This window comes from Coenobita brevimanus, chromosome 84 (genome assembly GCF_032717465.1).
Source record: "Coenobita brevimanus isolate Jiangsu-jjx chromosome 84, ASM3271746v2, whole genome shotgun sequence".
In the NCBI taxonomy this organism is placed as follows: Eukaryota; Metazoa; Arthropoda; class Malacostraca; order Decapoda; family Coenobitidae; genus Coenobita; species Coenobita brevimanus.
Genome location: NC_137037.1, coordinates 25,115,344 through 25,139,499, shown reverse-complemented (window position 1 = coordinate 25,139,499; position 24,156 = coordinate 25,115,344). Strand labels below are relative to the sequence as shown.

Below are 24,156 nucleotides of genomic sequence, written 5' to 3'. Positions count from 1 at the left end.
TAGCTGTGCAGCCTATCTATTTATCTATCTATTGCCAGACGCCTCAATCCCGTTCGGGGTGGCCACAAACAAATCGCCTCCACGTTGCCCTGTCCACCGCCATTTCACTGCCCCACTCCCAACTCACACCCCCCTCTCTCATATACCTCTCCACCCCATCCCTCCATCTCATCCTCGGCCTCCCCCTCCCTCTTCCCCCCTCCACCTCACTCACATACACTCTCTTCGTCTGTCTTTCACCCTCCTGTGTAACCTGTGCAACCTGCTTTCTTTATTTAAGGACGGTGCTAACTCTGCAACCTGCTTTCTTGATTTAGGGCATCCTGTTTTCCCTGCTGGCATCCTGTTTTCCCTGCCGTACTCAGGATAATGAGCTAACTGGGAAGACCCAGGCAGCACTAATGTTAAAGTCAGGAAATGACAGAAAGAAAGGATATAAACTAAGAAAAATAAAAAGAAGAAAAAAAAAATGGCTTAGATGTTAAGCAGCACCCTCCCACCACAAAGTTTACTAACAGTGCATACCATATGGAGGCAGGGATTGGCTACTCTACCTCTTAAAAATAAGGGTGGGGTCAGATGCTAATACAGTAACATACATACATACATCAACTAATCCTGTGTTGCCCAACAAGGAGTGTAGGAAGCTGGGGCTAGGCAAGTTGGTTCTGACATTTATGATGAAAGTGACCATACCCAATAATACAAGAATACAATGCAAACAAATGGGCCAACTTTATGCAATGCCACACCCTAGATTTTACCTCACTGGTTATGATACTGCCAGTCTAATGATAGATTTTCCACATCAATGAAACAAGGTAAGGCTCTCTTTCTTACCCAAGAACCATTCGTGGAGATGCCTACCAATATATATACCAGTGGCTCCTCTGCTACACATGAAGACAAACTGTGTTTTATTATGATTCACTTTCTCCCAAAACATACTCTTCAGAAGTCTTTCTATGATTTTCATCACCTGATTTACAGTAGTAGTTTCATGTTCTTACAGTTAACCTGATCAGCACTCTTCCCCTCATAAACATTCACAATCACATTCTTCAACCAATCATTGAGTACAGAGCACTCATTTATAACAACGTTTAATAGACTGTTATTAGTGGTTTTCTATACCATAGTAAAAATTTCTGGTACTCATGCAAATGGCCTTTCATCTACCTTAGCTACTTCATAAGACAACTAAGAAACTGAAGGTATTAACCCTCTTAAATCAGATGACATAATTGACTGATTTACCACCGCTACTGTACTTATAAATAATATTCTACTTAAGAATGGCCTCTCTCACTGAAGTAGTTAATGAAGTTAATATTTAACCTCTCCTGTATGTAAAGTGTCTCCTAATCTGGACACAGGACAAATAAAAGAATTACCGTGAACCGGGGTGAATTCGGACACGGGGTGGTTTCGGACGAAATTTGCATAAAAAGATTAAATGCTACGCAGCTGCTAAACGAAGAAAGATATCGTATATATTTAAACGGGATAATGTTGCATAGGTTTTGTAAAATGTTATGTATAATTATCTTTTTAAAATATTATGTTCCACTGGTGAATATATTGTAATAAAGACAATGCTATTTTTTGGTGAAAAAATGAATACGGGAAAACTTGGTCTGGTGTGAACGAATCATAACAAACCGCACGCTTATACACATTTAGAGGTTTACTTTAACGTCTAACTTGAAGATTGGAACAGAGAAAGGGTTAAAATCTGCATTTTAAATGTATGTAAACATGACATGAGTGAATGTGTACGCATTTTTGGGATTTAAAGGGGTAACTTCGGACAATGGATATTTAAAGGGTTGAGGTCAGACAGCATATCTAATTTGCTTTTTTATATGTAATAAAACATATTTTGTACGATGTACACAGTCTGCATGCTTATCTTTGTTTTTGCTGCTAAGAAATATGATGTGAGAACACATATTATTTAAGTTACCATATGGTACGGTACCGGTATGATATCCTTATAGTTCGTCTCCACTCCCTCCTCTTGTTCCTCATCTACTCACCCCTTCCATTCCTAATTCCTGTTTCTCCTTCCCAAGCTCCTTCACTCTTTAGCTCTTTCCTTCCCTATCTTCTGTTCCTCCATTCCAAGTTCCCTTTAATTAGGCATTTAAATAGCCGGCACGCTTTAAACCGTTCGGTCAGTCAGTCACAATCGTGCCTTTAACCTGCGCATAGCGTGGGAATGTACTCCCTATAATGTATATGTATAATCAACTAAACTGGGGTTGTAAGTCAATGGAAAATTTATTTTTTCATCTATTTTTGCTATATATCACTACTATTTACTTGTAATTTTTCTGTATTTTTTTGTATTTTTTTCAGCAATTTTTTTAAAAGTCGCGCAGTGTCCGAAGACCCCCCAGAACTGTCCAAACATTCAGCTGAGCTACTAGGGGCCCATTTCAGTGCATTTCTAATGAGTGTCCGGGGTCACCCCAAGGCAGTCCGAAGTCTCCCCAGTCCGGGGTGACCTCGGACACCTATAAAATATTTTACTACGTCTAGATGGAGATACTGAGATTATCTGGCTGTTAGATACTTACAGGTTATTGGCTCACGTACGTATGTAATACTTAACATCAGTATTTTGGCCAAAATAAATTGTGTCAGGATGAAATAACCTTCAAAATCGTACGAAGTCACCCCGGTTCACGGTACCATGTCCTCATAACAGAGAGGTTAATACTCATGAACCTCATGCCATTTATAGTGCTAAGGCATCTCACCTTCATAGTTCTTCTCCACAAATATCAAGTGGCGTCCATGTAGTTTGAGCATTTCTCGCATTTCAGCATTTTGTATTACTACAATCAGGGGGCGGGGGTTGGGTCCAGTGGTGGTGCGGGACTGGTGGTAAACACAACTCTCACGCAACTCAGTCCTAAGCAGCCGTGTTACATTATCCTTGTTGGATGTGTCATATTTCCTTGGCTTTCCTGGAACCTTGTACTTTATGCCCGACAAAGGTTTGATTGGTTTCTTCATGGACATGGCTAGTTGTTGGATGTCTTGCCGTGTGGGGAAGTAGCGGCGGTTGTGGTGGTCTGTGTTTTTATGCAGCTTATTCCATTTGGCAATTTCAGTCATGATTTTGCTAATTTTCATGCCATTGTTAATATGCATTTCAATCATAAACCTGAGTGAGGCATCAATACGACTAATCTTGGACTCATCCCGGTTGGTGGGATCATGACCGGTGTGCAGAAGGCGAGAGCGGATAACGCATGCTGTGATGGTGGCGCCCTCCTCAAACACAAAGGATACATATGCACTACATCCATTGGCTCGTGTCTTGGTTGGGTCACCAGTTGAGTTGCCTGCAGGTGATTGGAGATATATTATTATCAGGTCACTCTTAACCCCACAGTATGAGATGTAGGTTTCAGTTTGATCAACCTGTAGTACCAACAAACAATTTTTAGTTACCCTGGGGATGGCCTATAGCAGAGAAGTGGCTACAAAAGTTTATCTCTAACCTCACAGACTAAAAAGTTTTTCCTACATTATATAAATTCATCTAATGGTAGCAAATTTGAAATGAAAGACATCTATCTATCTATCTATTGCCAGACGCCTCAATCCCGTTTGGGGTGGCCACAAACAAATCACCTCCAAGTCGCCCTATCCCCCGCCTTTTCACTGCCCTGCTCCCAACTCACACCCCTCTCTCTCATATACCTCTCCACCCCATCCCTCCATCTCATCCTCGGTCTCCCCCTCCCTCTTCCCCCCTCCACCTCACTCACATACACTCTCTTCGTCAGTCTTTCACCCTCCATCCTCTCAACATGGCCAAACCACCTCAGTGTGTTCCTCATAACGCTTCCTATCACATCCACATCCACACCATAACGCTCCTTCATATCCTCATTCGTCAGCCTGTCTCACCATGTAACTCCACAGGCTCCTCTTAAGTAACTCATTTCCACTGCCCTCACTCTTGACTTGTGTCCTTCCAACAACGTCCAAGCTTCGCTTCCGTACGTTAGAGTTGGTATCACAATACTGTCATGTAGTAACTTTTTCACTTCCATGCTCACTTCCCTGTTTCTTATCACTGCTTTCAAAGAACCAGCAACCTTTCTTCCCTGCTGTACCCTTTCAAGCAATTCACCCTCCAAACCTCCATCCTTACTCATCACACTACCCAAGTACTTAAACGTACTCATATTTTCCAATTCCTCACCATCCAACCTCGCTGTACATTCACTGACTTCACCTCTCTCAAAGACCATCACTTTACTCTTCCCTACATTCACCTTTAGATTCCGTTTCTTACACACTCTCCCAAACTCATCCACCAAGCCTTGCAGCTCCCCTTCGTCTTCACTCAACAACACAGAATCATCTGCAAACAACAGTACAGGGAGTCTCCAAACACTATCCTCTCTCACCAGGGCCAATCCAACATCCACTACCCTACCTTGTACCTCTTTTATTACCCCATCCATGTACAGATTGACCAACCATGGAGACATGACACGTCCCTGTTTCAACCCAACTTTCAAAGAGAAAAATTCACTTAGTTCACCATCCACACGCACTGCAGCCTTCGCACCATCGTACATACTCTTCACAGCATTCAACAACTTCCCATCTACTCCATATATTCTTAACACTTTCCACAATCCTTGTCTATCCACCCTGTCATATGCTTTCTCCAAATCCATGAAAGCCGCATACAACTTCTTTCCCTTCTCTAGAAACTTTTCCACTAAAGATCTAAGAATGAATATCTGATCTACACAACCTCTTCCCTTCCTAAAGCCTCCCTGTTCTTCTCCAACTAATTTCCCTGTTCTTTCTCTAACTCCGTCAATAAGTATCCTACATACACTTTGCCTATTACACTGAAAAGACAAATGCCCCTATGACTACCACACACTTCTTTTTCCCCTTTTCCTTTGTACAAGGGAATAATTATACCTGACTTCCAATCCTCCGGGACTCTACCTTCCTCCCAGGCCAATCTGCACATCTTCCACATCCATTCTACTACTATCTCTCCCCCATGCTTCAGCATTTCACCACACACTCCATCAATTCCTGGGGCTTTCCCCGATTTAACTTTCTTCACTGCTTCCACAACTTCTATCCTGCTGATTTCTTCCTGTCTTCTCGCCTCCCTCCTTCTCCCAGCCATTCCCCAGCCACTTATACTCGCATTACTTCCATCCTCTATGTTCAACAATTCCTTAAAGTGTTCTCTCCATCTGCTCACTTTTTCTCCCTTCTCCACTAGTAATCTACCATTTTTATCTTTCACTCCCCTGCTAACTTCACTTCCACCCTGTCTTACTCTTTTCACTTCTCTCCAGAACATTTTCTTACAGTCCCTCCACTTTACACTCAAATTCCTTCCAAATTCCTCATCCACTCTCTTCTTACTCTCTCTTACTAATCTTTTCACCTCTCTCTTTCCTTCTACATATAACTCTCTCTTCCGCCTCTCAACTTCTTCCATGCCCCTGTTTCTCATCCATTCATTGTATGCTTTCTTCTTTTGTGCCACAGCCTGTTTCACCTCTTCAGTCCACCACGCCGTTCCTTGCACCCCCCTCCGTCTTCTCTTCCTTCCACACACCACATCACATGCTGCACATATTTCTTCTGTAAATATCCTACACACACCTTCCACATCTCCCATCTGCTCCAATTCATATTTGCCCAATCGTTCCTCCACTTCTCTCTTATACTCTGCCTTTTTCTCATCCTCTTGTAACCTTTCCACTCTCCTTGCAACTACTCCTTCCTCTCGTCTTTCCCTTCTTCTATTCCTCCATCTTACTTGAATTCTAATTCTGGCCACCACCAAGTAGTGGTCAGAAAATCCACTCCCCCAACCTCTATAAACTCTTGCATCCATTACACATCTTCGCATCCTTTCATCCACACACACATAATCAATCATTGCCTTCCTTTCATTCAGTTCACCACCCACCCTTCTCATCACTCGCCATGTATACCTGTGGATCATTTTATGCCTGAAGAGGGTATTGGCTATCACCAACCCCCTCCCAGCACATAATTACAATTAATGAGTTAGTCTAACCCCTTCACTTCAGGAGTATAAAACCATCCAGAGTTAAGAAGAAAATAAAAAACACATCACTGTCCTCAAGGTGTGATAGTGGCAACTGCCTCAAACACAAAGGAAACATACACACTGGATGCTTTTGTGTCTTGGTTGAATCACCAGCAAAGTTTCCTGTGAGTGATAGAGGAAAGTAACAGTCTTATGCCCTCATAAAAAAAGGGTTTTTCTTATCCAGTTCATCTTAAGGGTGTATTAAACCCATGGATTGCACAATTACCTTTTTTTATCCCACCCCATGGTGTGCAAAAAATTAAGATTTTATTTTTTTTTAGTTTTCGTTTATTATAAACTTGAAGATAAACATCCAGGGCATCATCTGGTGAGAAAAAAAAAAAAAAAAAAATCTCTTTCTCTCCGTCTTTGCGTAGGGCCATGCATAACAAAACTGAAGGGTTAATTCACAAGTGTAGTGTAACCGGAAATTACCAACTACAATTCAGAGCTAGATAAATCTGAAATGGTAATTTTAAGTCTTACTAAGATATGCTATCCTATTCTAAGTTCATTTTTTTTCATTCATTCATTGCCAGACGCCATGTATCCCAAACGGGGTGGCCAAGGGCTTAGAGTTAATTGTTTTACAGGGAGGGGCACTAATCCTCCACCAACCCCACTTGACACGTAGGGGTGCTGTAAATAATTCACCAGCCTAGAAGTCTTCCCAGGGGATGCTATAAAGGGGTCTAGCCATATGTACTCATGTTAGTAACTTAAAATAATATCACTACCTTTGCAAGGATTACTTCTTTCACATTCATATATTGTTGCCTTGGCAAATATCTTTGGCTTATTGAATGTGCCCTTCTTTTTGTTGTAGAGATTTGTGAGGTAATCATACATAAAGTCATGCCTGTCCATGGTAACTGGCAACACTTCCACATTCACACCCTTCAGCATTCGACTTCTGGTCCTTAATTCTGTCTCCTTCTTCAAGCGAGTCATGAAGGCATCTGCCAGGCTCATGTAGCAGATGGAGTTTTTATTTCTCTCCATTCTGGTTTGTCGAGGAAATGATGAAACAGTTGTTCTTTTTTCAGTCAAGATGCCATGAGTGCCAGTCCAGCTGAAGATAAAGAGGTTTCCCACATCTTCTATGCCACATAATCCAAGGCTTCCTACAGGGGAAAAAAATATGTAATACATTTTTTTTTTTAATTAAATCTATTTAAATTAAATCTGGGATTGAGTATTAAATACAAGGCAAACACACACACACACACACACACACACACACACACACACACACACACACAGAAAGTTCTATGAAATGTTATTCTTACTACATACAATTGGGTAATAATAATACTGCAGCTTAAAAGAGATGTCTTGTCTCATCCACCTACTGAAGGTAATATCTATACAGTATAAGCAAATACCAGAGATACTCTGAATGAAAAGTAACACTGAGTGAACAAAGTTATCTTGAATCCAGGTTAGTCTGTTCATGAACCCACTAAACTTATTTTAAAACTGTAGCTACACAGGTACAAAATAATGAAAACTGTTGTTAACCTTCTGTGTTTGAGGGGTTTCCCTCCAGTGGATATCTGTTATAACAGTACTGGCAACAGAAAATACTATAATAAAAATTAAGCATCATCTTTCCATTTCATTATGGTTAATGCCATAAAATTCTAAGGTGAATGAGTCAATACAATTTAAAAAGTCAAAGCAGGTGGAAAAACAACAGAAACAGTCAAATAACCCCGTACATTATACAGAAAAAATGAACATATGGCTAAAATTCTGAAAAACATTCTTTTCAAGAGCAGTGAAACAAAATTAAGGTCTGCTTACTTTTGAGAATCTTGGATATAATGCCAATGAAATTCTACAGAGTGGTTCACTACTCCCAAGCCCAAGAATAACACCAGTATAACCATTATTATAGAACACACTTAACTGAAATCCTGTACTTACAAACTTCAGTCTATGGTAGTCATATACTGCATTCGAGAATTCTCCGGCATTTGAGCTGAGACAAAAGCCAGAATATGTTATTCACCTACCAGTGGTACACTAAGTGGGCATCAGCTGGTCAAAAGCAGTGAGCCAGTGATCATGCTGAACTTGATAACTGACCACATAATCTTAATGCTTATGATTTAACTCAAGATTTTTTTCCATGGATGTGAAGCCACCTTCAGATTTAGGCTCATATTCTCGCCAGTTAAGGAAGCTCCCTAACACCGCTTGTTAAGTGATTTATTTTTGAAAATGGATGGTTAATATCCTATGTACATTATTTATGCATAAAAAGGAAATGTTAGAAGGTTTTCTGCAATGCACAGGCACACAGTAAGGGGTAATAAACAAAATCAATCGGTTAGGAGAAGGTGTTAGAGAGATTTCTCAATTGATGAGAATACCAGATGTGAAAACAAGCCTCACATGTTAGTGAAAAGAAAACATTCTCAGGGAGAATACACCATGGCTGTGGATATCTATCTATCTATCTACTGCCAGACGCCTTAATCACTTATATGGGGTAGCCACAAACAAATCACCTACACGTCGCCCTGTCCCCCGCCATTTCACTGCCTTGCTCCCAATTCACACACCCCTCTCTCACATACCTCTCCACTCCATCTCATCCTTGGTCTTCCCCTCCCTCTCTCCCCCTCCACCTCACTCACATACACTCTCCTTGTCAGTCTCTCACTCTCCACCCTCTCCACATGGCCAAACCACCCCAGTGTGTTTCTCATATTGCTTCCTATCACAACCACTTCCACACCACAATGCTCCTTCACATCCTCATTTGTCAGTCCGTCTCTCCATGTGACTCCACAGGCTCCTCTCAAATAACTCATTTCCACTGCTCTCACTCTTGACTTGTGTCCCTCCAACAACGTCCAACCTTCACTTCGATATGTCAGAGTTGGTATCACAATACAGTCAAGGAATAACTTCTTCACTTCCATGCTCACTTCCCTGTTACTTATCACTGCCTTCAAGGAACCAGCAACCTTCCTTCCTTGTTGTACCCTTTCCAGCACTTCACCCTCCAAACTTCCATCCTTACTCATCACACTACTCAAGTACTTAAACATACTCACATTTTCCATTTCCTCATCATCCAACCTCACTGTACATTCACTGACTTCACCTCTCTCAAAGACCATAACTTTACTCTTCCCTACATTAACTTTTAAATTCCGTTTCTTACACACTCACCCAAACTCATCCACCAAGCCTTGCAGCTTCCCTTCGTCTCCACTTAACAACACAGTATCATCTGCAAACAACTGTACAGGGAGTTTCCAAACACTGCCCTCTCTCATTAGGGCCACTCCAACATCCACTGCCCTACCTCGTATCTCTTTTATAGCCCCATCCATATACAGATTGAACAACCATGGAGACATGACACATCCCTGTTTCAACCTAACCTTCCAACAGAAAAACTCACTCAGTTCATTATCCACACGCACTGCGGCCTTAGCACCCTCATACATACTCTTCACAGCATTCAACAACTTCCCATCTACTCCATATATTCTTAATACTTTCCACAATCCTTGTCTATCCACCCTGTCATATGCTTTCTCCAAATCCATGAAGGCTGCATACAACTTCTTTCCTTTCTCTAGACACTTTTCCATTAAAGATCTACGAATGAATATCTGATCTACCCAACCTCTTCCCTTCCTAAAACCTCCATGTTCTTCTCGAACTAATTCTTCTGTTATTTCCCTAACTCTGTCAATAAGTATCCTACCGCATACTTTTCCTATTACATTAAGAAGACAAATGCCCCTATGATTACCACACTCCCCTTTCCCTTTGTACAAAGGAATAATTATACCTGACTTCCAATCATCTGGGACTTTACCTTCCTCCCACACCAATCTGCATATCTTCCACATCCATTCTACTACTATCTCTCCCCCATGCTTCAGCATTTCACCACACACTCCATCAATTCCTGGGGCTTTCCCCAATTTGACTTTCATTAATGCTTCCACAACTTCCATCCTACCGATTCCTTCCTGTCTTCTCAACTCCCTCCTTCTCCTAGCCATTCCCCAGCCACTTATACTCACATTACTTTCATTCTCCATGTTTAACAATTCCTTAAAGTGTTCTCTCCATCTGCTCACTTTTTCTCCCACCTCAACTAATAATCTACCATTTTTATCTTTCACTCCCTTACTAGCTTCATTGCCACTCTGTCTGACTCTCTTTATCTCTTTCCAGAACATTTTCTTACATTCCTTCTACTTTACACTCAAATTCCTTTCAAATTCCTCATCCGACCTTGCTATGTCGATGAGGCTCCTTGCTTCGCCAGTGACACTGCCGTCTGGGGAGGAAGGCTGTATCCACTTTCCCGGGGCACCACCCTCATCACTAGCGGCAGAGGCTGTCCTCACCCTCTTACCAGAGACAGTGGGATAATATCAGTTTTCAGCCCATAATCATTCCCGTGAATTTTATTATGTTCTACACAATCATCTCTTCAAGTTCATCAACATTTTCCTTATACACTTCCGTCACAAACTGGTTTTAGGGAAGATATAATAATATCTGGATGTCTTCATCCCACCCTCGGCCTTCCAACCCAGCTAGAATGACTTGCTAGCTCAACGAAATTCAGTTCAAACTGAGCTCTCGACGCCGGTGAGAAGCGAGCCAATCACAGCCGTCACCAGATCACCTACAGCCAATCAGCGTTTGTGCTGCTCCCTCCACTACCTCCCGCTTTCATTTCAGAATCAGAGTAGAAATGGCGGTCCAGTGCAGCAGGTGTCTCTCGGTTCCCGGCTGCATTTTTCAAAGGTGTATTGAAAACAATGATTCAGGCATTGAATTTCTTAGGTCCCACAGTGTTTTGCCCCTACATGGTTGGGGAATGGCTGGGAGAAGGAGAGATGAGAGGAGGGAGGAAAAGATCAGTAGGACAGAAGTAGTGGAAGCAATGAAGAAGATCAAGTTGGGGAAGGCCCCAGGAATTGATGGAGTGTGTGGTGAAATGCTGAGGTATGGAGGTGAGATAGTTGTGGAATGCATATGGAAGTTGTGTAGACTGGCTTGGGAAAAGGGAAGGGTTCCAGAGGACTGGAAATCAGGTATAATTGTTCCTTTACATAAAGGAAAAGGGGAGAGGAAAGTATGTGGTAACCATGGGGGTATTTGCCTTCTTAGTGTGACTGGTAAAATATATGGTAGAATACTCATTGATAGGGTTAGGCATATGACAGAGGAGCTAGTTGGAGAAGAACAAGGGGGAGTTAGGAAGGGAAAAGGGTGTGTAGATCAGATATTTGTTCTAAGATGTTTAGTGGAGAAGTATCTAGAAAAGGGAAAGAAAGTGTATGCTGCCTTCACGGACTTGGAGAAAGCATATGACAGAATAGATAGGCAAGGTATGTGGAAGGCATTAAGAATATATGGAGTGGATGGGAAATTGTTGAATGCTGTGAAGAGTATGTACGAAGGAGCTAGGGCTACAGTGCGAGTGGATGGTCAGCTGAGTGAGTTCTTTGATCTCAAAGTGGGACTGAAACAGGGTTGTGTGATGTCTCCATGGCTGTTTAATATATATATGGATGGGGTTGTAAAGGAGGTGCAGGGTAGGGCAGTGGATGTGGGGGTGGCTCTAATGAATGAGGGTGAGATTTGGAAGCTTCCGGTGTTGCTGTTTCTGATGATACAGTATTGTTGAGTGAAGATGAATGGAAGTTGCAAGGTTTGGTGAATGAATTCGGGACAGTGTGTAGGAGGAGGAAGCTGAAAGTTAATGTAAACATGAGTAAAGTTATGGTGTTTGAGAGGAATGAAGTCACAGAAGGTACAGTGAGGTTGAATGGTGAGGAAATGGAGTGTGTGAGTGCATTCAAGTACTTGGGTAATGTGATGAGTGAGGATGGAACTTTGGGGGATGAAGTGTGTGAAAGGGTACAGCAGGGAAGGAGGGTTGTTGGTTCACTGAAAGCAGTGATGAGAAATAGGGAGGTGAGTATGGAAGTTACGAAGTCACTGCATGATAGTATTGTGATCCCTACCCTGACGTATGGAAGCGAGGCGTGGACCTTGCAAGAGGGAACAAGTCAAGAGTGAGAGCAGTAGAAATGAGTTACCTGATAGAAGCGTGTCGAGTGACATGGAGGGACAGGTTGACGAATGAAGAAGTGAAGGAACGTTGTGGGGTGGATGGATGTGGTTGAGAAGATTAGGAGAAATACAGTGAGGTGGTTTGGACATGTGGAGAGAATGGAGAATGAAAGACTGACTAAGAAGGTGTATGTAGGTGAAGTGGAGGGAGGGAGAGGGAGAGGTAGACCGAGGATGAGGTGGAGGGATGGAGTTGAGAGGTATATGAGGGAGGGGGGTGTGAGTTAGGGGGAGGGTAGTCAAATGGTGGGTGACAAAGCGACTTGGAGGCGTTTTGTCTGTGGCCACCCTTTGCGGGATTAGGGCGTCGGGCTATAGATAGATAGATAGATGTTCAGTGTCCCTATCTGACAAGTAAGGTAAGAAGATGTAAGGTTTGAATAATAGGTTACCTTCAGTTAGGTTGGGTTGAGTTGGAATAGGTTAGGTTAGGTTAGGTTGGGTGGTATTATTTTACAAGTGGGCCACCCCTTACGGGATTATGGCATCTGGCAATAGATAGATAGATAGATAGACAATATGCAGTTTTGGAATTTTAGCACCATTATCGTATAGTATAGACCCTAAGGATCACAAATAACCCCCATTACCCCATTCGGAAATTGATTATTACTCTCGTAAGATAGGTTAGGTATGTTGGGTTTGGTTTGGTTAGTTTTATTGTGTTCGGTGAGGGTCATTTCCAACAAAAATGAAGGTCAGAAACATTCGAATCGCATCAAAAACTGCCAAAAAAATATATTGCACTACCTGGGGGTGTATTGTCCACCTGTAAAAATTTACCAGTTAGGTTAGGTTAGGTTTTAGGTTAGGCTAGGTTAGGTTTTAGGTTAGGCTAGGTTAGGTTTTAGGTTAGGATAAGTTTGAGCTTTGTATTTTACCCACAAAACCTAGGTTTTTCTGATGGATTTTGGTATGATTCATTTGATTTTCAGCTTCATTTCAGTTGGAAATGACCATTTTCTGTGTTTCTTCCCTCTCAGAAACCCCTGATTCCCCAAAGATCCCCCATTATTGCAGGAGGATGGGGGGGGGGTCATATCTCAAAATATGGTTATTTCCAATGGAAATGATGCTCAAAATCGAATGATTCACATCAAAATCCATTAGAAAAACCTAAGTTTCGTGGGAAAAAGGAGTATGGGCAGAAAACCGATATTTACCGGGCAGTGACCTCCCTAGCAGCAGAGACGAGGTCCATATTGATGTCCTGAGTGGCAAGGCTGGTCATGGAAGATTCCATACCAGACCAAACACCTGGCCGATACACTTACTTTGATATTACACTGGGACACTGCAGTTTTACTGCAAGATGACCAAAGCAAGCTGATTGTGATAGTATGGCTGAGATGTGTTGAACACCTGAGAGTAAGACAGTTGACAACGCGGCCAGGAGGAACACGTCTGACGATGACCGGTTCTAGGCAGTATCTGTCTTGTTATTGTTGTTACGGCGAATAGTCTTCTTATTGTTTTGACAGCGATTTGCCCCAGAACTGATTAAGGCATCTGACAAAACAGATATACGATGCTTTACGCAAAATGGTCTAGAAAAATACACTGCTGACGGGCGTTTCTAATTATAATTTGTTATTTTAATTCTATCATGGTTATTCAAACCTTCCAGTGTCATCATACATAAATCTGTTGGTCAATTTTTACACGTTGCCCTCATCCGATTTTTTCATCCAACCTGAGTGTTTCCTGTTGTTTTTGGTGTGATTCGATCGATTTTGACCTTCGTTTCTATCACAAGTCGCTAGTTTTTGTTGAACGCCACTAGCGACTTCCGGTGGAAAGGACTGGTCCAAATCAACAAAAATCACATCAAAAACAACAGAAAACACTCAGGTTGGATGCCTGTTATCACATGAATCGTATTTTTTTGCGGTTCTTCCCCCTCCCCCCAAGAATACTGGGGGACCTGTGGGAAACCGGGGTGTTGGGTGGGGGAAAAACGCAAAAGCGAGTGATTTCCTACTGGAACTGTTATCAAAATCAAACGAAAAACACTAAAATCCTTCGGAAGAAAATAATTTAAAGCTTCTTACGGAGTTCGTGTTTCCTAACTGGGGGCTTCGCCCCAGACCCCCAACCCTGGCCGTGCTTCCTAACTGGGGGCTTCACCCCCCAGACCCCCATGACATTAACCAAACCTCATCTAACCTAACCTAACTGGGTGTAAATAAGAAATAATGCATTTACCTAGCATTTTACAGTTCCACGCCTGCTTCTGAAGAGTCGTCTGTAGCTGTAACGGCAACTGGGACAGGCGACAGTGCAACACTTTCTGATCCTCACGTAAAATGAGACTTTTGCCTTGATTTGGGTACCGGTACTTTGTTCCTGTTGATGGTAAAACACCATGCGATCGCACAAAGGCAACAGTTTTATCTTCTTGCTGGTAGAACTGTGAAATAGCAGTGAAGTAATAAGTTTTGCAGGCTTCCCAGTCCATGGTTGGAGACGAACTGACTTTCAAATCTTGCGGAAGTTGCGGGCCCTAGCATGGGACATTTGAAATTCTACTTTGTGATTGGCTGATTCATGTGCCACGCATGCGCTTTATCCATCCACACACACAACACGCACCAACGAACACACACAATTGTCCGACCACGGCAGGGAAAATCTCTCCCAAAGAAAATAATAAGTGTAATAAATTGCATAACTCATCAATGGTTGATTTAAGATGGAAGTGTCATAGAAGAAAAAATGCTTAGAATTGCGTAAAGTATAAGGTGAGTTAGCCATTTTTGTTGTCAGTGAGTTGGGTGTAAGTACGAAAAACTACCTGTGATTGTGATTGGCAGAAGTAAATCGCGTGTAACTCGTTTATTATCAATTTGCGAGAGAAATGTCATAGAAGAAATGATTCTTAGAATGACCAATTCTACTAGAAAATGTTAACGAAAAGTCGAAAATCGGATGAGGGCAACGTGTAAAATTTGACCAATCTGTTTAGGGTAGTCTGCCGTAGCATCCACCTGTACTATTGTAAGTTTTGTTGACCGAAGCTGTTGGTGCCTTCAAACACGCAAAAATCCGCTATAATTAAATGAATTTTTACCAAATCGGTCATTTTAAATTCAGTCTCAGCACTGTACCAACTTACCATTGACAGTCGAACTGAACGTCTTTTAAAACAATTCATATACTTTCCTGGCCTATGGACCATAATATATTGCAAAGAGGAGTAAAATTTTTTATCTAATAACCTTTTTTATTTCGGAAATAATTATTTATATTTTATTTTCTACCTCAAACCCTGATGAATTACTAAATCTTATGGGAATAATCGCTATTTTTTCAAAATTGTCCTCGACGAGAGATTATTCATCAAGCGCATTATCAGTTGTTTGTAAACAAAGAGGAACTCTTAAAGTGGTAGATTCGGAAGAATGTTTGTTTTTAGTCTTGGGTTGACACAGCATTTGGGTTGAGTGTGTAGCTCTTCCTCGGCAGCTAGTGCTTCCTCTTGCTGCGAGGTGGAGTATGATCCAGCCCATTTCTATGGATACTGTGGTGTCGGCCATGGATGTAGCGGAGGCAGACCCTTTCAGGCCACCGGGAAAGCGCCCCATAGGCGAGGCTGCCCCGGAGGAGGATAAGGCGACCTCTGGCAAGTCCCTTAGGGTGTCGTCACCACCCACAGCATCGCAGATTGTCCTGGGTGAGGATGCGGCTGCACGACAGAGTGCTGAAGGTGCCGGTGAGTCAGTGCCAACAGCAGCTGTTACCAGAGTGGTCCCTAGTAGGGGTGAGCCAACACCATCCACAGCTGTCAATATGGGTGTCCAGGATGCGGGTGAGTCTGGATTGGCCTGTTTTATTATTAGGTCTGTGCAGGGGTCCAGGATTTTTAACAATCCCCGGCGGCTGTCTGACGCCATCAACTCATCCCCCTTTGCCAAGTATTGTGTAGAGGGTGGCACTAAACCACTGGGTGATGGGTCTTCCCTCTCTCTTCATCTACGCCATTGTGATCTGACAAAGCTGACCAGCCCTATGGAGACCCTGACAACCTTCGGTGAGTGGGAGGTCACGTGCCGCAGGGCCCGGTCCTCTGATGATGCAGCAGCCCTCAGCTATGGGAAGATTGGGCCAATCTCCCTAGATGTTGACATAGAGGATTTGGTAGACGGCCTCCGGCCTTTTGACAACGAGTCGTCTAGCTTATTAGAGGCCTCTAGGATCCCTGTACGTTTTCCTGCCCCAGATGCTCCTCGGTTTTCCCAGTGGGTGCGCCTTGTGTATCGGGGCCCTCTCCCATCCAAGGTGCTGTATGGATACATCTACTACAATGTAGGTATGTATACTCCTGCTTTGTTGCGTTGCTATAACTGCCTTCAGTATGGACACACGCGGATCACTTGCCGCAACAAGACCAGGTGCTCGATGTGCAGTGGATACCACCCTTTCAGACCCAGTGAGGGGCAGCCCTGTGACCGCAGCCCCAGGTGCTACATGTGTGGTGGAGATCACAGGGTGGTGTCTAAGCTCTGCCCTGTATATCAGAAGGCCTTCAAGATCCATGAAGAACTCCGCCAGGGTGTGACGCCAGCCCAGGAGGTCAATAGACGGTTGCGTGCTCTCCAGCCCTTGGTCCGTCCCCCTTCAGCATTGCCCAAGTCGTCTCCCAAGGTGTCTCAGGTGAGGAAGGGTGTGAGTTTTGCAGACAGTGTTGTTGGCCGCAACCGCTTCGCTGTGCTGGAGGACTTGAGTGATGACTGTTCCCTCCAGGATGTATCGTCAGTGGAGGTGTCGACCAACCCTGCCTCCCCTGCTGCTGTTATAATCCATGAGGCCCGTCCTTCCACGTCCGGGCCGCCTCCATCCCCGTGCCCCTCACCGCCCTCCACCTAGTGCTCCTTCTGGACCGAATGCGGTCCTTGCTGAGGGTGTCGGGGATGTTCCTGCCCTGCCTAGCTCTCCTGACCCACGTCTACGACAGTGTGATCGACCTACAGCCCCTTCAGTGCGTGCCCATCCAGTGCGAGTATCTGACCCCACCTCCAGCAATTGTTCACCCTCCTCGGACTGCCCTCCTCCCTCAGGACCTGGCCAAGGCTTTTTTGATCTTGTCTCTGAGGCCCTGCAACTTTATCGCCACGGACTACCATTCCTTGACATCTGCTCCCGCCTCTGGCCCAAGGTATTGTCCCTACTCTTGTCCTATTCATGCCAGGCCTGAAACATCTCAGCATTATGTTTTGGAATGCGAGATCCCTTGTTCGGAAGTCACAGGATTTTAAAGTACTCTTACATGATTCGAAGCCATGTGTTGTGGGGGTATGTGAGACCTGGCTGCACCCTCACCTGCGGCTCCAACTGGGGGGTTTTTTGACATACAGGTGTGACCGTCCTCAGGGAAGGGGCGGGGGCCTGTTGTTGGCAGTGCGGGAGGACACCCAGAGTGTGCGTCTCGCCCTCACCTCGTATCCTGGGGGACGATTGGAGGTCCTGGCTGTCAGGGTGGCCCTCACGGATGGTTGGGCTTCAACCCTCCTTTGTTACAACCCCTGCCAGGATGTGTCCAGAGAGGAGCTCCTCCACTACTTTGACCAGTTGCCAGCCCCTGCCTTCATCATGGGGGATTTCAACGCCCGTCACCACCACTGGGACCCCGCCTTGGCTGGAGCCCCCAATACCACAGGTTCCTCTCTATTCCAGGTGCTCCTTGAGTCTCACAGGTTTAGCCTTCTTACGCCTCCAGGTCTTCATACCCGGTTTGCTCCTCACAGTGGACAGGCATCTGTACTGGATCTCGGTTTGGGTGACGCAGTATTCCATCATCCGATGGTCCATGTGGGACCGTACATGGGCAGTGACCATCTTCCCGTCTTTTGTGACTACCCGACATTGTCTCCAAGAATATCACGAGCGAGTCGTCCTCGCTGGCAGCTTCACGACGATAGATGGACGGCCTTCCAGGAGGCAGTGTCTGCTAGCTTCCCTGGTCGTTGGGGCCTCTCGGCTGAGGATTTTTCACAGATGCTGGTGCAGGCTGGACATAGGGTGTTCGGTCAGTCAGCCCGCCGTAGTATAGGCCGATCGGGGGTGCCATGGTGGTCGGCTGCTTGTGCCTCGGCTGTGCAAGCCCGCCGCCAGGCCTGGCGAGCCTGGAGTCGTTACCCCACACGGGCCCTTGGGGATCGTTACCGACGCCTGGATGCAGTATGTAAGCGCACCATCAAGGTAGCCAAGCAGAAGGCATGGTCCTCTTTTTGTTCCAGCCTCTCCTTCTCTACCACATGCTCCCGCACCTGGAGGTTTTTGAAGGCCATGAAGGGTGGCCCGACAACATATTCATATCCCTTGTGTCGTGATGGAGCGGATCTCCTGGATGACCTCTCCAAGGCCGAGCTCTTGGCGTCATTCTTTGCGTCACAGCTGGGTGTTCCACCGACTTTACCTACAGCTCCCGAGTTTATTTCTGCCATCCACAGGGGCGTCTCAACTCCCCTGCCAGTGACCTCCATTGCCCGTTCACGGCCATTGAACTCCGGGATGCCGTTGCTTCTCTACACCCGAGGAGGGCGGTTGGCCCTGACATGGTGGCTAATGACTTCCTCCTACATCTGCCGCCCAGCCTACACAGTCACTTGCTGTCAATTTACAACAACAGTTGGCAGACCGGCACATTCCCTGAGGTATGGAAGGAGTCAGTGCTGCTGCCTTTCCCAAAGCCAGGCAGGGACCCCACCATCACGTCGTCTTATCGGCCCATCGTTCTTCTGTCCTGTGTGGGGAAGCTGTTAGAGAAACTGGTGGCTCGTCGGCTCTCTTGGTGGCTGGAGTCCCGTGGCCTGCTCTCCAGGGTTCAGTGTGGTTTTCGGCCGGGCCAGGGAGCTTTGGATGTCCTATGTCAACTGGAACATATGGTACATGATACCTATAGACAGCGGCTCTACATGCTTGCCCTCTTTATAGATCTGAAGGGGGCCTTCGATTCAGCCCCACACGATGGCATTCTGTACCGCCTGTCGTGCCTGGGAGTCTTGGGCCCACCCCTGGCTTGGATGTCGAATTACCTTGCTGGTCGCAGCTTTGTGGTGTCAGTGGGTGGGGCCTTGTCAGATCCCCATCCTGTTCATCGGGGGGTTCCGCAAGGGTCTGTGCTCAGCCCACTCTTATTCAATGTGTTGCTGTCCAGCCTGCCTCAGATACGTAATGCTACTCTCCTGGTGTACGCAGATGACATCACCATCGTGTCCCAGAGCCCTTCCTTTGTGGAGGCGCAGCAGTTTCTGCAGTCAGCGGCATCCACTTTTTTGGCTTGGGCCCGGAACTGGGGCCTTACCATCAATGCTGACAAGAGCGCAGTGATGCCCTTCACTCTACGCCGTTTGCCATCATCTCCAGCAATTTCTCTGGACTCAACCTCAGTCCCTGTTGTTCGGGAGCATGTGCTGCTTGGTCTCCGGTTGGATGGGCCCATCCTCACTTGGCACAGTCACATAGAATACTTACGGTCATCTTGTGCAAAACGACTTGACATCATGAAGAGTATTGCTGGATCCCGCTGGGGGGCAAGCAGGGACCTTTTGTTGGCGTACTATCGATCAGCCATCTTGGGGAAGATCAACTATGGCTGTTCGGTATATGGCTCAGCATCTCCTACACAACTACAACGGCTGGACACTATTCAGACGACCGCTCTCCGGATTGCGCTGGGTGCTTTCTGCTCCTCACCCACATTGTCTCTGCAGGCTGAGGCAGGTGTTCCCCCCCTCCATCATACCAGGATGAAGTTGACTTGTCGCCGCTACTTTACTATCCAGCGCTTGCCCGATGACCACCCACTCCCGGAGCTCTTTACGACAGCAGGGGTCTCGACATCTCATCCATTGTGGCCCATCAGGTCTCGACGGCCCCTCTTGGTGCGTGCTCTCCACGCTTACCACACTCTGGGACTTCCTCCACCAGCTCGCCACCCTGTCCGATCAGTATCTCCTGTGCCCCCGTGGAGGGACCTGTCCTCACCTGTGTCTGTAGACCTCCCAGAGCCCTTTTGTAAATCACAGGATGGCCACCTGGCCCCTCTCATTTTCCTGCAGATGGCTGGCTCCACCTATCTAGGGTTCATGGCTCTCTTTACCGACGGCTCCCGCTCCTCCACCCCTGCAGCAACTGCAGCTGCCATCTTCGTAGAGGACTACTCCATCTGCCAGACATGGCGCTTAGGGGATGCCCATGATGTAGTCACTGCTGAACTCTTCGCAGTCTTGAGGGCCCTGCGTTTTTTGATGTCTCATTCCTCTCCTCGGCCGGTGGTCATCTACACTGACTGCAGAGCGGCCCTTCATCTCATCGCTTCTCCTAAACCCTGCTCCATACGTCATCTGGTTTATGAAATCCAGGATGACCTTGCTCAGCTGCTGCAGGGAGGCTGGAAGGTACGTCTGCAATGGATTCCCTCCCATGTGGGCATCAGGGGCAATGATGTGGTGGATGCAGCAGCTCGGATGGCCTTGACTTTTCCTGATGTGGAGCCCTACCCCTTGCCAGCCATTACTCACCGTCGCCTCTTAGCCACGAGGTGTAGTCAGGCATGGAATGCTGATCTCTACGCCTCCCTCCCCACAACAGCACTGGGCTTATATCGCTCTGACTCATCGGACCAACCTTGGGTACGCTCTGTCTCCCGGATCCTGGACGTCGCTATCACCCGCCTGCGTATTGGACATGTTGGACTGGCATCACATCTGCATCGGCTGCGACTGCACCCAGATCCCTACTGCCAGTGGTGTGTGAATCAAGAGGAAACTGTAGCCCACTTTCTGCTGCATTGCCCACGCTTCTACTCCATCCGCACCGCCCTGAGGGAGCGCCTTGCAACCCTCGGTATCCTGGACTTCACCCTCCCCATCCTTCTTGGTGGGGTGGGCCTAGATCGGCACCTACGCCACTCAGTTATACGCCATGTCTGTGTCTTCCTTCGCAGATCGGGGCAACTTCGCCGCCTATGATTAAAGAGTTCTGCTACACCTGAACCACCGTTAGGGCTACATCTGACTACACGTCGGGTCCAGCCCTTCAATCAACACCAAGACCAAGACCGACACAGCATTTGTTGTTGCTACTAAACAAAAATTCCAAAATAATTTATTATGGTAGTGCAGTTGATGGGTAAAACAGTGATATAAGACCTTCTCATGTAAAATGAGACTTACACATAACCGAAATCTTATGTAACGAACTTGCATTAGGTAAAACAGGCAAATGGATATCACCTTGTAGGCTACAAAATGTAATACAGTGCATTGTAGATATCATATTATGTGTATCTTACATTAATGTCCCAAGTGTTATTGAAAGGAACGAATGTATTAAGCAGAGAAAGTTTCTGGATGCAGAAACTAGTTTCGTGCATAATGATTAGGTAAATATACGTTTTACCTTAAGCAAGAGAGGGGGCTGACCAGTTCAGTTGATGTTACTCAGGTTTGTTTTCTGTATTTGTTTAGCCGTTTTCATGGTGGTAAGCAAGTGTTTTCTGCTGCCTTTTTGTTAACACATTGTTATCATCTTGCTCCTTGTGCCTCACCGACGTTTGTACTTGCAAACACTTGCTCAAATCTTGTTTGTTAGGTTAGGTTAAGTTGAAAGGTCAGGATAAATTGTGGTTCTACGATCGTTTCAACCCCTAAAGGAATTCACTATTTTTCTGCTCTCCAATGGAGAGTTCTCCCAATGATAAGAATTTTGAGCACCAGTTACTTCAGTTAATACAGCATAGGTTGGATTGGTTTGGTTACAGTAGGTTAAATAAAATAAATACGGTAAGTAAAATGAGGTTAGGGGCTTAAACAATAATTTCATGCAAACTGCTAGGTTATGTTAGGTTGAGTTCAGTTAAGTACCGTAAGGTTAAAAAGTAAGGTTAGGAAAAGGTGCTAAAAGTCGACCAGGATGTATGTTGAACTTGTCTGCCATTATGTTGACATGGCAAATAGAGCATGGCTAAAAGCAACACAAGATACACAGTGATTTAATGTGAATTGATCATTTACCACCCAAGAAATAACCAGAAAGATGATGATGAAAAGCTGATCTAGTAAGGTGCTTCTGCTGCACCTAGAGCATATGTTTACCTGTAATTATAGATGAAATGCTACCTTGTAGCACAAATTTAATGTTGGTAGTTCATTAAGTAAGGAACAGTATCCTATGCATTATGGTAGCTATGTTGCAAGTTTTCTGTGGCTGAAGATTATATAGTCTTCCTCCAGTTTTGGATTAGGATAGGTCTGGTGGACAAATAACTGAATTCCATGAGGCAAGAAAGTGAAACTGCAGGAGAGCTCCCATGCATAAAATTTACAGTTACTGTACATTTTTTCTCTAAACATTAACATAATTATCATTGTCAAGGTGAGTATGGAAGTTAAGAAGTCACTGCATGATAGTATTGTGATCCCTACCCTGACATATGGAAGCGAGGCATGGACCCTGCAAGAGGGGAACAAGTCGAGAGTGAGAGCAGTAGAAATGAATTACTTGAGAGGAGCATGTGAAGTGACATGGAGGGACAGGTTGACGAATGAAGAAGTGAAGGAACATTGTGGGGTGGATGTGGATGTGGTTGAGAAGATTAGGAGAAATACAGTGAGGTGGTTTGGACATGTGGAGAGAATGGAGAATGAAAGACTGACTAAGAAGGTGTATGTAGGTGAGGTGGAGGGAGGGAGAGGGAGGGGTAGACCGAGGATGAGGTGGAGGGATGGAGTTGAGAGGTATATGAGGGAAGGGGGGGTGAGTTGGGGGGAGGGTAGTCAAATGGTGAGTGACAGATGGACTTGGAGGCGTTTTGTCCGTGGCCACCCTTTGCGGGATTAGGGCATCGGGCTATAGATAGAAAGATAGATCATTTTCATAGCTTTAAAAGTTGCACAGTGGTGTAGTTTTGAAGTTATCAACTATAAAACCACCACTTTTACAAGCAAACCATGGCAGGCAGCCACCCAATCTGTTGGACTTATAGATTGATTCGACTCCAAGGTCAATTCGTCTCTAATTGTTCATCCTTATTATCATCATCATCATCATCATCTGGACCTTCTTTCTCACTCTAGGGCAGGGTGAGGAGTAGCAATGTCCAGATAGCCTAAATTTGCCCAATCCAATGGGCCATGCTTCCATTCACTCATCATTCAAACCCCTGGAATCCTGGCTCTATTGGATACATCAAAAACATTCACAACATACTGTAGCTTCACATAAACCTATCCTGTTGAGTCAATCCAGACAGTGCCACATTAAAAAGGGGTGCCAAATACCTGATCATGCACTTCTTCTCACATCATTCATCCAGCCAGCTTGATCTCGTGCCAGTTCCTTAGCCTCACAGACATCCAAACCTCTCTTCCTCACACACTCATCCACCATATCTCTCCACCTTCTTCATCTACCTCGCCTCCCTTGTCCCTTCTTCAAATTCACTCAGATATACTGTACCTTTTTCACCACTGTATTCTTATCCATTCTCTCCACATGACCATACCATCTCAGCACACTCTCCTCGATTCTGGTATCCACCGACTTCCTCACTCCACATCTTTCACGAATCACATTATTTCGTATCCTATCCACCCTCTGTACTCCACATACATTCCTCAGCAGTCCGATCTCCACTGCTCTTACTCTTCCATCCATCCATTGCCAGACGCCATGTATCCCAAACGGGGTGGCCAACGGCTTAGAGTTAATTGTTTTACAGGGAGGGGCACTAATCCTCCACCAACCCCACTTTGACACGTAGGGATGCCAACAGCATCTGGTGTTCCCAGGCGGTCACCCATCCAAGTGCTAACCAGACCCAACGTCTCTTACTCTTGACTTTTCATTTTCATGCCACACCATAGTCTCACATCCATATGTTGAAGCTGGCACTAACACTC

General features: G+C 45.2%; 2 protein-coding genes across 3 annotated transcripts in view; one reads left to right on the top strand and one right to left on the bottom strand.

Annotated features, from left to right (window-relative positions):
- Positions 1-7,186, bottom strand: part of LOC145410221 (uncharacterized) — a 241,139-nt gene extending 233,953 nt beyond the window's left edge. The window contains exons 1-2 of the mRNA XM_080280438.1: positions 6,865-7,186; positions 2,766-3,356 (exon numbers count right to left, since the gene is read on the bottom strand). Of these exons, the coding sequence (XP_080136564.1) occupies positions 2,766-3,356; positions 6,865-7,129 (856 nt within the window). The 5' untranslated portion in view covers positions 7,130-7,186. The remainder of the gene's footprint in view (positions 1-2,765; positions 3,357-6,864) is intronic.
- Positions 1-24,156, top strand: part of LOC145410222 (GTP-binding protein 10) — a 364,639-nt gene that overhangs the window by 104,799 nt on the left and 235,684 nt on the right. The window contains exon 1 of one of the 2 annotated variants that reach the window (XM_080280441.1): positions 21,485-21,638. The exons of the other annotated variant lie outside the window; for it this stretch is intronic. The gene's annotated coding sequence lies outside the window, so the exon portion shown is untranslated. Of the gene's footprint in view, positions 1-21,484; positions 21,639-24,156 lie in introns of those variants that run through there. 2 annotated transcript variants of the gene reach the window in all.